We start from the raw sequence: 14,223 nt of genomic DNA, 5'->3' as shown, positions 1-14,223 counted from the left end.
AAGGGTACCATTAATTTTCAGCATTGGGGAAAATAAAAAAAAATTGGAAGTAAGGAGGCTCATATTCTAGTTCACAAAAATTCAATGAGCGATATTAGCTCCATCACTTTCAGTCTAATCTATCTCTCAGGGCATTAGTAGGGAAACATGTGGAAGGACCACTACATATGGAGCTTGAACTTCTCCATAAACATGGGGTGTAAAACCTGAAAAACAAAAGAGGTTTCTGATAGAACCATTGGTTTTGGGATTTTGGGGGGTTAATGTCTCAGGTTTGGGGGATTGCTTGAAAATTGTTACAATTGCTTATTAATTCTGCACTTCAAGCCACCAAACTTGTTTCTTCAAATAGCCATCAGAATATCCTCTGTTGATTTTCTTGTATTTATTTCTTGTATTTGTATTTCCAGGAGATTGGAAGGCTGGCTTTGGAAGCAAATCAGACAGCAGATGGTGTGCTTGTCTTGGAGAGTGGGATCATGTCTTTGAAGCATGAGGTCAAACTTGTGGGGGAGGAACTGCAAGAAAAGGCAAAGAAGATTGATATGGATGCCTCTATGGCTCAAGGGGTAAGTTTCCAATTTTTATAATGGGAGCCTTTTTATAATGGGAGCTTTGAAGAAACTTCTGTTTCCATTGGAAAGCCTACTGGGCAGTTTAAGATAATCTAGTATTGATATTTCTCTAGATAACTGAGGCATCCCAGAGAGCCAGAACCAAGGCTGTCAGTACTGCGAATGCTGTCCAAGACATACTCAGATTCCTAGAAGATGTTTCGCGCACGATAGGTAAGAAGCAAAATGGTTTCCGTTTATGGCTAAAACATAATTGGGGTTCATTAGTAAATGAGTCAAGGAAAGTCAATTAATCAGGTTAAGTTAATTATAACAGACAACAACAAACATGTGCTGATCATTGAACATGAGGGCAGGAGGGCAAATAATTTTAATCATCATTTGAATTCTTATGTTAGTCTGTAAAAATATGAAAGGGATATTCAATGTGTACTTTTCACTTATTTGGTCTATTTCACAAAGACAGCCCTACTGAGGTATCAACAATACAGAATATATGATAATATTATGTAAGCATTTAATAAAAAGCTGTTCACTTAAAATTTTTAATCTTCACTTAAAATCGTCACCTAAACTTTAAAAGCCAGTTTAGCAAATTTATTGCTCAGATAAACTTTATAGATGACAACCAGCAGCTTGAATTGTACCCAAAATCTACTGGAGCCAATGCACCTTCATGAGGGTTGAGAGGTATAGTTGAGCATCATCAGCATACTGTGCCTTCAGATGACCTCATGGATGAGGTCATGTAAATGTTAAACAGGAGTGGGGTGAATGCCAAGCCCTGAGGACCTCCACCCTCTATCAACACCAAAACTGATCCCAGAGGAAGGGAATGAAACCAGCACAAGATAACAACATCCTAATCAACCCATTAAAAAAGCCATATCCAACCAGGCCCCACATAAATACTACACATAGAATAACCCAAAGCACATATTCTGGTAAGGAGAAGTTCCCTGAGGATGAGCTCCAGCATGAGTCCAAAAGCTTGGAAGACCAAACCTCTGGTCCCAGTGACTGACTCAGATTGAATCCTGCAATAAGATAATGTCCCCAACTTTTAAATAAGATGTTGGTCCAAAACAATACCATAATCAATGTTATTGAAAACTACTGAGAGATTAAGGAGAACAAGGGTGGATAAACTACTTCCATCTTATTCACAAATCATCCATAAATCTAATCAATGCTGTCTTAGTCCCATAACCAGATCTTAAATCATATTGAAAAGGGTCTAGATTATCTGCTTCCTCTAGCTCTCCATCTTCCTCTCTGAAGCTCCAACATAATCATCTTCTCAACAACCTTCCTTAAAAAGGGAACATAAATTGTCCAAAGTGGTCAGGTCTAGCAATGGATTCTTGAGCAGGGGGTAGAACATCCCTCTTTAAGCATTGGCAAGACCATCCCCTTTCTCAAGGATACATTTATCATAAACATTGCCATTTCCCAGAGGAATGTGAGAAAAAAAGTGCATTGGCTAACAAGTTCAGAAAGTAGCATTATAAATGTTGATTCTTGGATTATGAGGCAGCTACTTAGCAGTTTGGAACTATGGGTTTAGCACAACATATTCTTCTGTTACTCTTTTGGTAGGACAACTAGAGGATGTGGATGAGCAAAGTGTGAACAGGCTTGAAACTGATCTTGACAACGCAAGAACAAGAAACAACCAGTTGAAAAAAATGATGCTGCAGCTGGAGGAAACAGCCAGCCAGCAGAAGCTTCGAGTCCAGACGCTGGACAGTAGCATTACTGAGATCCTTGTAAATATCAAGAACTTGGAGGTGATCCAGGATACTCTTCCTCCAAAATGTTACAATGTACAAGCCATTGAGAGACCTTGAAGACCTTGTTGGGAAAGCAGACGTTCATCAATCCCATTTACCAAGCCATGGACAAACATCAGGGTTAGAGAAATGATTTTGGGATGACATGAAGAGATACTGCCTTACAAAAATGGCTGCTTGTGACTCTACTGACCAGGTCCCTTGGAAGGCCTGTTCATCAGGTTGGGATGGCAATTCCCTTACTCTGCCTTCTGAGGCAACCTCTACCTTTCAGCAGCAGCATAATTTGAAAGGAATATAATTCAAGCCCTCCCCCACTTGAAAAAGAAGGGGGAAACAGTCTGATCATATGACAGAGAAGCCAACTGTAAAGAACACAGGCTGGATAAATAGGATATGTATCTTCCAGTATATAAAATCCTATGTATTTTTTCTGGCTTCGCCTGGAGGTGCTATCTCAGACAGTAATCTACCACTGACTCTCAGCTTTATTTACCCGTTGGTCTTCCTCTCTTCATTTGTGACTTGGCAGAAGAAAATGGATGTTGCTGCAGCCTGCTAAATTTATTCTGTTCTATTATCAAATTCTTAGTCAATGAATAATTAACTTTTCCACTAAGCATTCTAGAAATACATTTTCTTTCCAAAAACATTTCCCCTCCCACTTCCATGGCTGTTAAGATAATCCTATAGGAGCTGGAACATGTATCTATCCATAGACCTAAACTAATTTTACAATAATTACCTCAGGCTAGGGATTCTGGTAACTCTCATTCTGTGATAGGAAGGAGATTTTAGTAGAGTGTTCAGTAAACTGGTGGAAAGACAATTCCCAAGCAGGGAAGTGTGGGCCCTTATACACAGGTTACATAAGCTTGTATAAATAGACCTGCCTTTGATAATTCCTTCATTTCCCTTCATTTACTTTATCTCCACTTACTAAATGACAAACTAGGAAGGGAAGAATTTAATAAAGGTAGTGGTCTAAGAGGTGGATTTGGGAGGGGGGGTTGTATCTATATCACCTCAGGCTGAGGATGGCATTCAGGTCACTTCTTTGTTAATTTAGAGGATTCAACCTTTGTCCCAAGATTTATTACACACTATGGTTTTATTCTTTCCTGCTGAGGTTCAGAATCAGTTTCTTAAATACAAAGTAGGATAGGTTAACACTTTGGACATGAAAAATCTTAATCAATTGTTTGCTGAATTAGGATTAATATGAATGGGATAAACTTAAATTTGTGCTTGTCCATATTAATAAAGCCCAGCAGTTAGGGTGTATCCCAGCAGGAAGTTCCTTCAAAAATATTATAGCGATCCATCTGCTCTCTCAGACAACCTTAATTAGAACAAATGATTCAATAAAACCCAACAGGAAGAAACTTTAGAGACTTTAATCTTTTTACTGGTAACCTCACACAGTTATTTTAACCAGTCTCTGGACAGTCCTTTGCAAACAATTGTATCTGGGTCCATACTGCAAAGTGTGTGTATTATTCAGCTACATCAATCAAATCCATCTCCCACCATTAATTCTTTGGTATCGGTCATAGTCGCTCACTCTAGGAGTACAGTACTACAACAAATCTGTTGTTACAGGAAAAAATGAAATTGAAAGACCATGCTCCTGGATTAAAAGCATGATATCTATTTGCTCAATAAAATATAAATTATGCCATTATACAAAGGTTTAATTTGAGAGATTTTGGAAAAAAATCTATGTTTATGATGTATTGCTTTCTAACAGTATTCTATTTCTACACAAAATGCTGACAATGTGTTCAGCCTAGCATATTTGCACAGCAGAATATAAATCTAGTTTGTTTTAATCTTTTCTAAAGAGAGAAGAAACCTTTTGTTATACTGCAAACAGAATATGTTGTGTTGTGGGTTCTGAAGAGCAGGAAAGACGCCAGGCAGATGAGTACAGAAGAATCATAGCTTTATTGTAAGTCAGACTGAACTGTACTGGGGCTTTTGGGTAACGTTGCACAATATATATAGTCCACATGCTCTGAACAACCAATCAGATTGAACCCATTATTCCAATCATGTTAACTGCTGCCAGGACTGGAGACGTCCTGTCTGGTTTGCTGGAGAACCGTTAGTTCTCCAGCAGCACACGTGATTAAGCCCCCAAAAGCTCAGTACATAACACCCCTTCCCCTTTTAAGAACAAATAATATAACCCTTACAAGTTTAAAGAACTCACTTCACTCCCATCTCCAATATATAAGTGAATGTTTGACCCCATTCAAGGTAATATCTTCATAATGTGACCTTCTTGAACGTGTCATGCACAAACTGCATGCAGTGAGACTAATGACAGTTTTGCTGTTCTGCCAGTAGTGTTGCAGTACTGCGAAGTCGTGTCCGACTCATCGCGACCCTATGGACAATGTTCCTCCAGGCCTTCCTGTCTTCCACCATCTTCTGGAGTCCATTTAAGCTCACGCCTACTGCTTCAGTGACTCCATCCAGCCACCTCATTCTCTGTCGTCCCCTTCTTCTCTTGCCGTCGATCTTTCCCAGCATTAGGCTCTTCTCCAGTGAGTCCTTCCTTCTCATTAGGTGGCCAAAGTATTTGAGTTTTAGCTTCAGGATCTGGCCTTCTAAAGAGCAGTCAGGATTGATCTCCTCTAGGACTGACCGGTTTGATCGCCTTGCAGTCCAAGGGACTCGCAGGAGTCTTCTCCAGCACCACAGTTCAAAGGCCTCAATTCTTTGGCGCTCAGCCTTTCTTAAGGTCCAACTTTCACTGCCACACATTGCAACTGGGAAGACCATAGCCTTGACTATACGCACTTTTGTTGACAGGGTGATGTCTCTGCTTTTTAGTGTGCTGTCTAGATTTGCCATGGCTTTCCTTCCCAGGAGCAAGCGTCTTTTAATTTCTTGGCTACAGTCCCCATCTGCAGTGATCTTGGAGCCCAGGAAAACAAAATCTGTCACTACCTCCATTTCTTCCCCATCTATTTGCCAGGAATTGAGAGGGCCAGATGCCATGATCTTGGTTTTCTTAATGTTAAGTTTCAACCCAAGTTTTGCACTCTCCTTCTTCACCCGTAACAAGAGGCTCTTTAGTTCTTCTTCACTTTCTGCCATTAGAGTGGTATCATCTGCGTATCTGTTGATATTTCTTCCAGCAATCTTAATTCCAACTTTTGATTCATCTAGCCCTGCCTTTCTCATGATGTGCTCTGCATATAAGTTAAATAGGCAGGGCGACAGTATACAGCCTTGCCGGACTCCTTTCCCAATTTTGAACCAATCAGTGGTTCCGTGTCCAGTTCTCACTGTTGCTTCTTGACCCGCATATAGGTTTCTCAAGAGACAAATAAGATGGTCTGGTACACCCATCTCTTTAAGAACTTGCCACAGTTTGTTATGATCCACACAATCAAAGGCTTTAGCATAGTCAATGAAGCAGAAGTAGATGTTTTTCTGGAACTCCCTAGCTTTCTCCATGATCCAGCGTATGTTGGCAATTTGATCTCTACTTCCTCTGCCTCTTCGAAATCCTGCCTGTACTTCTGGTAGTTCTCGATCCACATACTGCTGAAGTCTAGCTTGTAGGATTTTAAGCATGACTTTACTAGCATGAGAAATGAGTGCAATGGTGCGATAGTTTGAACATTCTTTGGCACTGCCTTTCTTTGGAATTGGAATGTAAACTGATCTTTTCCAATCCTGTGGCCACTGTTGAGTTTTCCAAATTTGCTGGCAAATTGAGTGTAGCACTTTTACTGCACTGTCTTTTAAGATTTTGAATAGCTCAGCTGGAATACTGTCACCTCCACTAGCTTTGTTGTTGCTCAGCTTTTCTAAGGCCCACTTCACTTCACATTCTAGGTTGTCTGGCTCGAGGTCAGTGACCACTTCATTGTGATTATCTGGGACGTTAAGCTCATTCTTGTATAGTTCTTCTGTGTAATTTTGCCACCTCTTCTTAATCTCTTCTGCCTCTGTTAGGTCCCTGCCATTTTGGTCCTTTATCATGCCCATTTTTGCATGGAATGTTCCCTTCATCTCTCCAATTTTCTTGAAAAGATCTCTGGTCCTCCCTATTCTATTGTTTTCTTCTATTTCTTTGCACTGTTCATTTAAGAAGGCATTCTTATCTCTTCTAGCTATTCTCTGGAATTCTACATTCAATTGGGCATATCTATGTTTTTCTCCCTTGCCTTTCGCTTTCCTCCTTTCCTCAGCTATTTGTAAAGCTTCCTCAGACAGCCATTTTGCTTTCTTGCATTTCTTTTTCTTTGGGATGGTTTTGGTTGCTACCTGTTGTACAATGTCGCGAACCTCTGTCCATAGTTCTTCACGCACTCTGTCTATCAGATCTAATTCCTTAAATCTATTTGTCACCTCTACTGTATATTCAACAGGGATATGATTTAATTCATACCTGACTGGCCTAGGGCTTTTCCCTACTTTCTTCAGTTTAAGCCTAAACTTTGCAAGGGGAAGCTCATGGTCTGAGCCACAGTCAGCTCCTGGTCTTGTTTTTACCGACTGTATAGAGCTTCTCCATCTTTGGCTGCAGAGCATATAGTCAATCTGATTTCTGTGTTGACCCTCTGGTGATGTCCATGTGTAGAGCCGTCTCTTGGGTTGTTGGAAAAGAGTGTTTGCTATGACCATCTTATTCTCTTGACAAAATTCTATCAGCCTGTGCCCTGCTTCATTTTGTACTCCAAGGCCAAACTTGCCTGTTATTCCAGTTATCTTTTGGCTTCCTACTTTGGCATTCCAATCCCCCATGATGATAAGGACATCATTTTTTGGTGTTACTTCTATAAGGTGCTGTAGGGCTTCATAGAACCGGTCAATTTCATCCTCTTCAGCACTGGTGGTTGGGGCATAGACTTGGACTACTGTGATATTGAATGGTTTCCCTTGGATTCGAACTGAGATCATTCTGTCATTTTGAGGATTGTATCCCAGTATTGCTTTTCCTACTCTTTTATTGACTATGAAGGCTACTCCATTTCTTCTGAGGGATTCTTGCCCACAGTAGTATACCTGATGGTCATCTGAATTAAATTCACCCATTCCTGTCCATTTTAGTTCGCTGATACCTAAGATGTCGATGTTCAGTCTTGACATCTCTTGTTTGACCATGTCCAGCTTTCCTTGATTCATGGATCTTACATTCCAGGTTCCTATGGAGAAAAAATCTTTACAGCATCGGACTTTCCTTTCACCACCAGACACATCCACAGCTGACCGTCCTTTCGGCTTTGGCCCAGTCACTTCATTCTTTCTGGCGCTACTAGTACTAGCCCTCTGCTCTTCCCCAGTAGCATATTGGATGCCTTCCGACCTGAGGGGCTCATCTTCCAGCATCATATCGTTTTGCCTTTTGGTACTGTCCATAGGGTTTTCATGGCAAAGATACTGGAGTGGGTTGCCATTTCCTTCTCCAGTGGATCACATTTTGTCAGAACTCACAGCTATGACCTGTCCATCTTGGGTGGCCCTGCATGGCATAGCTCATAGCTTCATTGAATTACGCAAGCCCCTTCGCCACGACAAGGCAGTAATCCATGAAGGGGATTACAGTACCTTACAATAACTACAAAGAGATTAAAGAACGTCTCACTGAAAAAGACCCGCCCTCTGTTAATCCCCTTTCAGTATGCAGTGCATCATAACTTGTGTGTTGATTAACAAAAGAATCAAAATAATATTTAAATGAGCAGGCATGCCTCAGAACTGGTAATCATTTTACACAATACGTTGTCCTTTATTTAACAACATAGTCTGTGAGGTATGCAGGAGGCTTGTGTGGATGTGAGGAACGTCTTGGGGTTCCACCCACTTTGTGGTCTACCAACTTATCCGGCATGCCATGCCAATTCATGTTCTCCTGTGCTGTAGAGTCCGAGGATGGAGAACTGCTCTGGCTGGCCTCTCCAGGTTGGCCCACCCCAGAGTCAAGACTTGGAGCAGAGTGAGCACAGCGGTCAATGATGCTTGGCTGATCCGACTGATCAGGGGTTCCATGTTGCACCTTGGTGTTGCCTTGGTCCTCCTCGGACTCGAATTCTGTTGTGTGTTGAAAATACTGGTGGTACGGGTGAGAGCTAGCTTGTGTGCCAGCTGGAGAACTACAGGAGGGACTTGTGCCAAAGTTCTCACTTAGTGACCATTCTGGAAATCTCTTCCTTAACTGGTCAACATCGTCTGACCAGTCGCCCTCCCTCCACCCCTACTGTGTAAGATAGGGGTCCAGTTTTGTCAACCACCTATCCCAGTACCCACAAGTGTCCAGGCCCATAATTTCTGGCCCAGACCAAATCACCAGTCTGTAGCCTTCTCGGTCGTTTGGGTTGAGCAGCATCTGATGCCACTCTGTCTGGATGAAGTCTGTCCAATTTAGTAATGAGGCGTCTACCCCAAAGAAGCTCCGCCGGGCTTTTACCTGTGGCTGTGCAGGGTGTAGAGTGTTGGCAGAGTAAAAAGTCTGCTAGTCTATGATGCCAGTCACCTGTGATGATGCGCTTGAGGGCTTCCTTGGTTGTCCTCACCATCTGTTCAGCTTGCCCGTTTGACGATGGATGGAAGGGAGCAGATGTGGCATGTCTGATTAGATTTGCTCTGAGGAATGCCTGAAACTCAGCAGCAGTCAATTGAGCCCCATTATCAGAAACCACAACATCAGGTAGCCCATGTGTAGCAAAGAGTTTTGTCAACACCTGGATGGTCCTAGCAGTAGTCATATTGGGAACCGGAATTACCTCCAGCCATTTTGAGTGGCTATCCACTACTACCAAGAAGAGCTGTCCTTGGAAATGCCCAGCATAGTCAATATGAATTCTGGACCAGGGAGTATGAGTCTCCTCCCATCTATGGACAGGTGCTTGGGGCATTTCAGGCCTTGACCTTTGGCAGATATAGCACCTGTGTACTTGCTCCTCAACAGCCTTATCTAAACCTGGCCACCAAAGGTAGCTTCTATCTAGCTAATGCTTTCATGCGCACTATGCCTGGGTGTCCTTCATGTAAGGACTGCAATACTCTATCTCTTAATACTGAGGGAATAATGACTCTGTTTCCCCAAAGCAAACATCCTTTATATGCAGATAATTCATGCCTTCTAACAAAGTAACTTTGTAATTCAGGGCCTGGACTTTTCTCTAACCATCCCGTGAATACCCAAGAGAATACTCTGCTCAGAATCCTATCTGTGGCCGTTTCAGCAGCAATGTCCCCAGCATGGAGGGGAAATTCAGGCAAATCTTGTATTGATAATATTCGTGCAGCAGGAGCTGGGTCAGGATCTATAAGTGGCAGTGGTAATCTACTGAGGCCATCTGCATGGCCCATTTCCTTCCCAGGTTTGTGAATTAACTTGAATTTATAAGCAGACAAAAATATAGACCACCTGAGCATCCTTGGGGATAAAATGTGGGGGGTTTGTTTATCTGTTGTAAATAATCCCAAAAGGGGTTTGTGATCAGTATACACAGTGAAATTTCTTCCATATAAATAATCATGAAATTTTTTGACCCCAGCCACTATGGCTAAGGCTTCCTTATCAATTTGTGCATAATTATGTTCAGCTGCAGATAAAGTTCTGGAATAGAATGCTATGGGAACTTGTTCCCCATTCTTTTCTATGTGACTTAAAACTGCCCCCACCCCATAAGGAGATGCATCACATGCAAGATATACAGGTTTAGACTCTACGTAATGAGTAACTCTGGATTTTTCTTATCGAGTAGCCTGTGGAGGGGCTCTGCTATAGCTGCTTTATGAGGTAGAAATGTGTGATAAAAGTTCAGTAACCCCCAAAATGCTTGTAATTCTGCTTTGTTTTTGGGACTAGGAGCCATTTTGATGGCCTTTACCTTTCATTTTGCGGGGTGGATTCCACTGGCATCGATACGGAACCCCAAAAGTTCCGTTGATGAGACCCCAATACTACATTTATTCTTTTTTAGTTTAAGGTCCACATTGCGAAGTCTTTGTAAGACAGCCCTGAGCCTATTTGCTAATACTTCTGCAGATTCTCTGGCAATGAGAACATCATCAAAATAAGGGCAAACACCTTGAATGCCCTTGAGGGTGCGTTCCATGATCCCTTGGAATATCCCTGGTGCTACGCTTACGCAAAACTGCAACTGTTTGACTTTGAAAGCTCCTCTATGCGTTACTATTGTTTGGGCCACTGCTGTGGCCTTGTCTACTGGCAGTTGTTGATACGCTTGCGCTAAATCGAGCTTAGCGAAAATGGCGCCCCCTTGCAAAGAGGCTAGAATATGGCTCACTATCGGAACCGGGTAGGCATGCTGGTTTAAAGCTTTGCTTAGGGTACATTTGTAGTCTGCGCAAATGCAAACCTCCCCATTTGGTTTAAGTGGGGTGACGATAGGGGTCTCCCACTCTCTCCCTTCAACAGGCTGTAACACCCCTTGTTCTACTAATTTATCAATTTCCAAATCGATTTTATGCTTTAATGCAAAAGGAACTCTGCGTGGTTTGACTCTGATCGGTATTACATTGGGGTCTAATTTAAATGAAATAGGTGGGCCTGTATACGTTCCTAATTTAGAATCGAACACATCTGCGTATTCTTCACAGACAGCTCTGAGGTCAGTACTCTGCGTTCGGTTGATGCCTGTTATCTGAATTCCTAAAGCCTCAAACCAATCAAGTCCTATAAGACTTGTTCTTTGACCCTCTACTACTACAACATCCAGGTGCCCCGAAAACCCTTTAAATTTTACTGATAGTGTGGCCTCCCCCTTAATTTTAACTTGGGTGTTCTGGAAGTCAGTTAAGACAATGCTCGAGGGCTTCAATTTAACCCAGTGGTTGTTGCGTTAGCAGACATATTTGAATGTCTCATGCGAAATGATTGAGACTGCTGAACCGGAGTCCAATTCCATTTTGCATGGAATGCCCTGCAGTTCAATTGAGAGCTTAAGTTTAGATTTAAGGGGACGACGAGCCCCTGTGCGGCAAATAGTTCTCCGGCTTTTGAAAAAACCCACACTGGTTGGACCCTGGTCCCCAGTACCTCTCCTTGTCGGTTCCCCCGACTGATGTTTGGGTTGTCCGTCTCTCTGGCAAGCCCGGCATATGACTGCAATGTGTCCGGTCCTACCACAGGCCCTGCACGTGGCCATATGGAATCTGCAGTTTGCGCGGGAATGGTTGCCTCCGCACCCCATATATCTAGGGAAGAGAACTGCCTTGTGTTTTCTTTTTGTTGATTTCTGTGTTCTTGTACGCCCAGCTGTTTGAATCTCCATGCCATTTCTGACATTTTTGGCTTAAAATGTCCATTAAGTTTTTGTTTGAGGTCGGCATAGGATACTGCTTCGATTGGCATGGGGGCAAACAGGTTTTCTGCGAGGTCAAATGTTGCTGGCCCACAGACACATAGCAGCGTTGCAGCTTTGAGCCCATCTTCAGCGATCTGGTTTGCCCTTAAGTAATTCTCGACTTGAGAGAGATACGACGGTCATTCTTCTGGGTGGCAAATGTCAAACTCCCTTAATTTGCCGATCTTTGGCATCTTGACTAGATTCCTGCATTTCTGATCCTGCTTCTTGAGCTCAGACGGGTACTTCTGAGCGAATGGCCACTAGCATAGTTTTGCTAGCCAGCCGAGGAAGGGGGGGGAAGATGCCTCTTTCCACCAGCATGTAAAGCCGACCCCTCGTGAATTCAGCTCTTTAAGGTGAAGCAGGATCCCACCTTTGTCGCCACTGTTGTGTTGTGGGTACTGAAGAGCAGGAAAGATGCCAGGCAGATGAGTACAGAAGAAGCATAGCTTTTTTGTTAGTCAGACTGAACTGTACTGGGGCTTTTGGGTAACGTTGCACAATATATGTAGTCCACATGCTCTGAACAACCAATCAGATTGAACCCATTATTCCCGCCATGTTAACTGCTGCCAGGACTGGAGACGTCCTGTCTGGGTTGCTGGAGAACCGTTAGTTCTCCAGCAGCACATGTGATTAAGCCCCCAAAAGCTCAGTACATAACAGAATATATGCCCCAAATTTCCTAATATAAAAGCAACACGAAAATCCAAAAAATGTAATTAGCATAATTTTATTTCTTACATCCTTTTAAACATTTTTCCAATTTCAACATTGTCTTTGTGATCACGACCATTTTAGCAATAATGATCAAACTCCAGCATATTACATCAGTGTAAAACTGACATTTTCAAATCTTTTTTCCTTTTAACATTTTTTTAAGCAAAGTTTAGTTTTAAAGCAAAGTTTAGTTTAAAAGGGCAGGTTCAGTAACGACAAAGAATTTTCTTCCTTCCCTGTGCAGCTAAAATCCATATTTTGTGTCAAGGCAAATCAGTCTGACAGTCAAACTCCAACTTTTACCAAAGCAATTCCACTTGCATGCTCCAAATCAGTGTTTCTCAACCTTGATAACTTTAAGTATAGACTTCAGCTCCTGGAAGCCTGGCTGCTGGCTGGGGAATTCTGGGAGTTGAAGTCCACACCTCTAAAGTAGCTAAGGTTGGAAAACATTGCTCCAAATGGATGCTACACCTGCTCCCCTCTCCCCCACAATCATAAGCATAACTGAGAATATGAAGGCAAAGAGAACTGCAGTAAGACTTTGTATACATAATCTGTATCACAATGCTACGTTTCTAAGGCATGCTGTCCTAAACTGGATGAAAATTGGAAAGCGGCCCCAATAATCTATCTTTTTTGTTCAGAGAAACGGAGAGATCATCCTGTTATTTCCTTGTCATGTCCTACTCGTTTGTGTCCAACCAAAATTGTCCTTTACGCCTTTTTGGGAAGGCTAGGCTTACAGTCTCTCTCTCTCACACACACATACAACCACACACAGAAAGAGAATCACACATGCTCACACACAGCGATGACTATGTGGTTGGTGGGCAGCTTGGCATTAAGACCAAGATTGGATAGCAGCAGGAAGTGGCTGCAATGGAGGCAAGTGAATGAGAAAGTGCTTTAGAAGTTGTAGCTGACATGTATCACAGGACAGCAGGAGGGCGATTTATCTAGTAATGTAGGCTATCTAAGCCTTCTCTGAGTAGAAAAATTCTTATCAAAGACACCATTTCTTGTATATCTGCCTATGGTAGCAGTGAGTGCCCAGGGTACTCAGTGCTTTGGATACTACAGTAAATGACGAGGATGAGCCTCATCAAGACATCTCTGTACTCAGCTATTCTGTCTGGTTTCTAAGTGCTTATTTGAATGGCTGGTTCTTATGCAACACTTCACATCTGAGATTGTGCACCCAAGGAATTCAGCAGGATATTGTCATGTCTTGTTTGCTCACATTTCACAGGGAAATCCACATGACATTTACCAACCATCTGGTATTTTTCTCCCAGAGCTACTTCTGTCGCCTTCTTACTTTATAAAAGACAACATTTGTGAGAATAAAAGAATAGCATAATATCCACAGATGTAAATTCTGATTGTACAGTTTAGATGCAGGCACTGACATTAATTGTCACAATGGACATTAATTTAGAAACCCATTTTTTCCCATCAATATTTTAATTAGTACTAAAGTGCATCCCTGGCTATAGGTTTTTTTTAAAAAAGAGATAAATGACATAAATAGAAGAGTATTAAAACACGGTAACACTTCAACTTTGTTTTTTTTTTTTAAAAAAAATCCCCATCTTTCTGGCTGACTTTTTTTTTTACCAGTTCTGTCCTTCCTAATTAAATACTTCTAACTTTGCAGTCTAAAACAGGCAAACTCATTTTAATGATAAGCACACAGCACAAAATAAACAGGTTAGTATTTTTTTTCATAAAAAGGATCACTAAGGTTTCCCCCCCTCCCCCAATAGCTGAACTGATCCTCCTGGTCTGTGC

At 42.0% G+C, this 14,223-nt stretch overlaps 2 protein-coding genes across 2 annotated transcripts in view; one reads left to right on the top strand and one right to left on the bottom strand.

Annotated features, from left to right (window-relative positions):
* The window catches only part of LAMC2 (laminin subunit gamma 2), a 74,088-nt gene extending 70,909 nt beyond the window's left edge, over positions 1-3,179 (top strand). Inside the window, exons 21-23 of the mRNA XM_083359069.1 lie at positions 411-569; positions 689-788; positions 2,175-3,179. Coding sequence (XP_083215195.1) covers positions 411-569; positions 689-788; positions 2,175-2,425 — 510 coding nt within the window. The 3' untranslated portion in view covers positions 2,426-3,179. The remainder of the gene's footprint in view (positions 1-410; positions 570-688; positions 789-2,174) is intronic.
* The window catches only part of NCF2 (neutrophil cytosolic factor 2), a 518,710-nt gene that overhangs the window by 265,469 nt on the left and 239,018 nt on the right, over positions 1-14,223 (bottom strand). The window lies entirely within an intron of this gene.

Source organism: Vipera ursinii (assembly GCF_947247035.1).
Source record: "Vipera ursinii genome assembly, chromosome: 3".
NCBI classification, from domain to species: Eukaryota; Metazoa; Chordata; class Lepidosauria; order Squamata; family Viperidae; genus Vipera; species Vipera ursinii.
The sequence above is the reverse complement of the archived record's forward strand: the minus strand, read 5'-3'. Positions and strand labels throughout refer to the sequence as shown.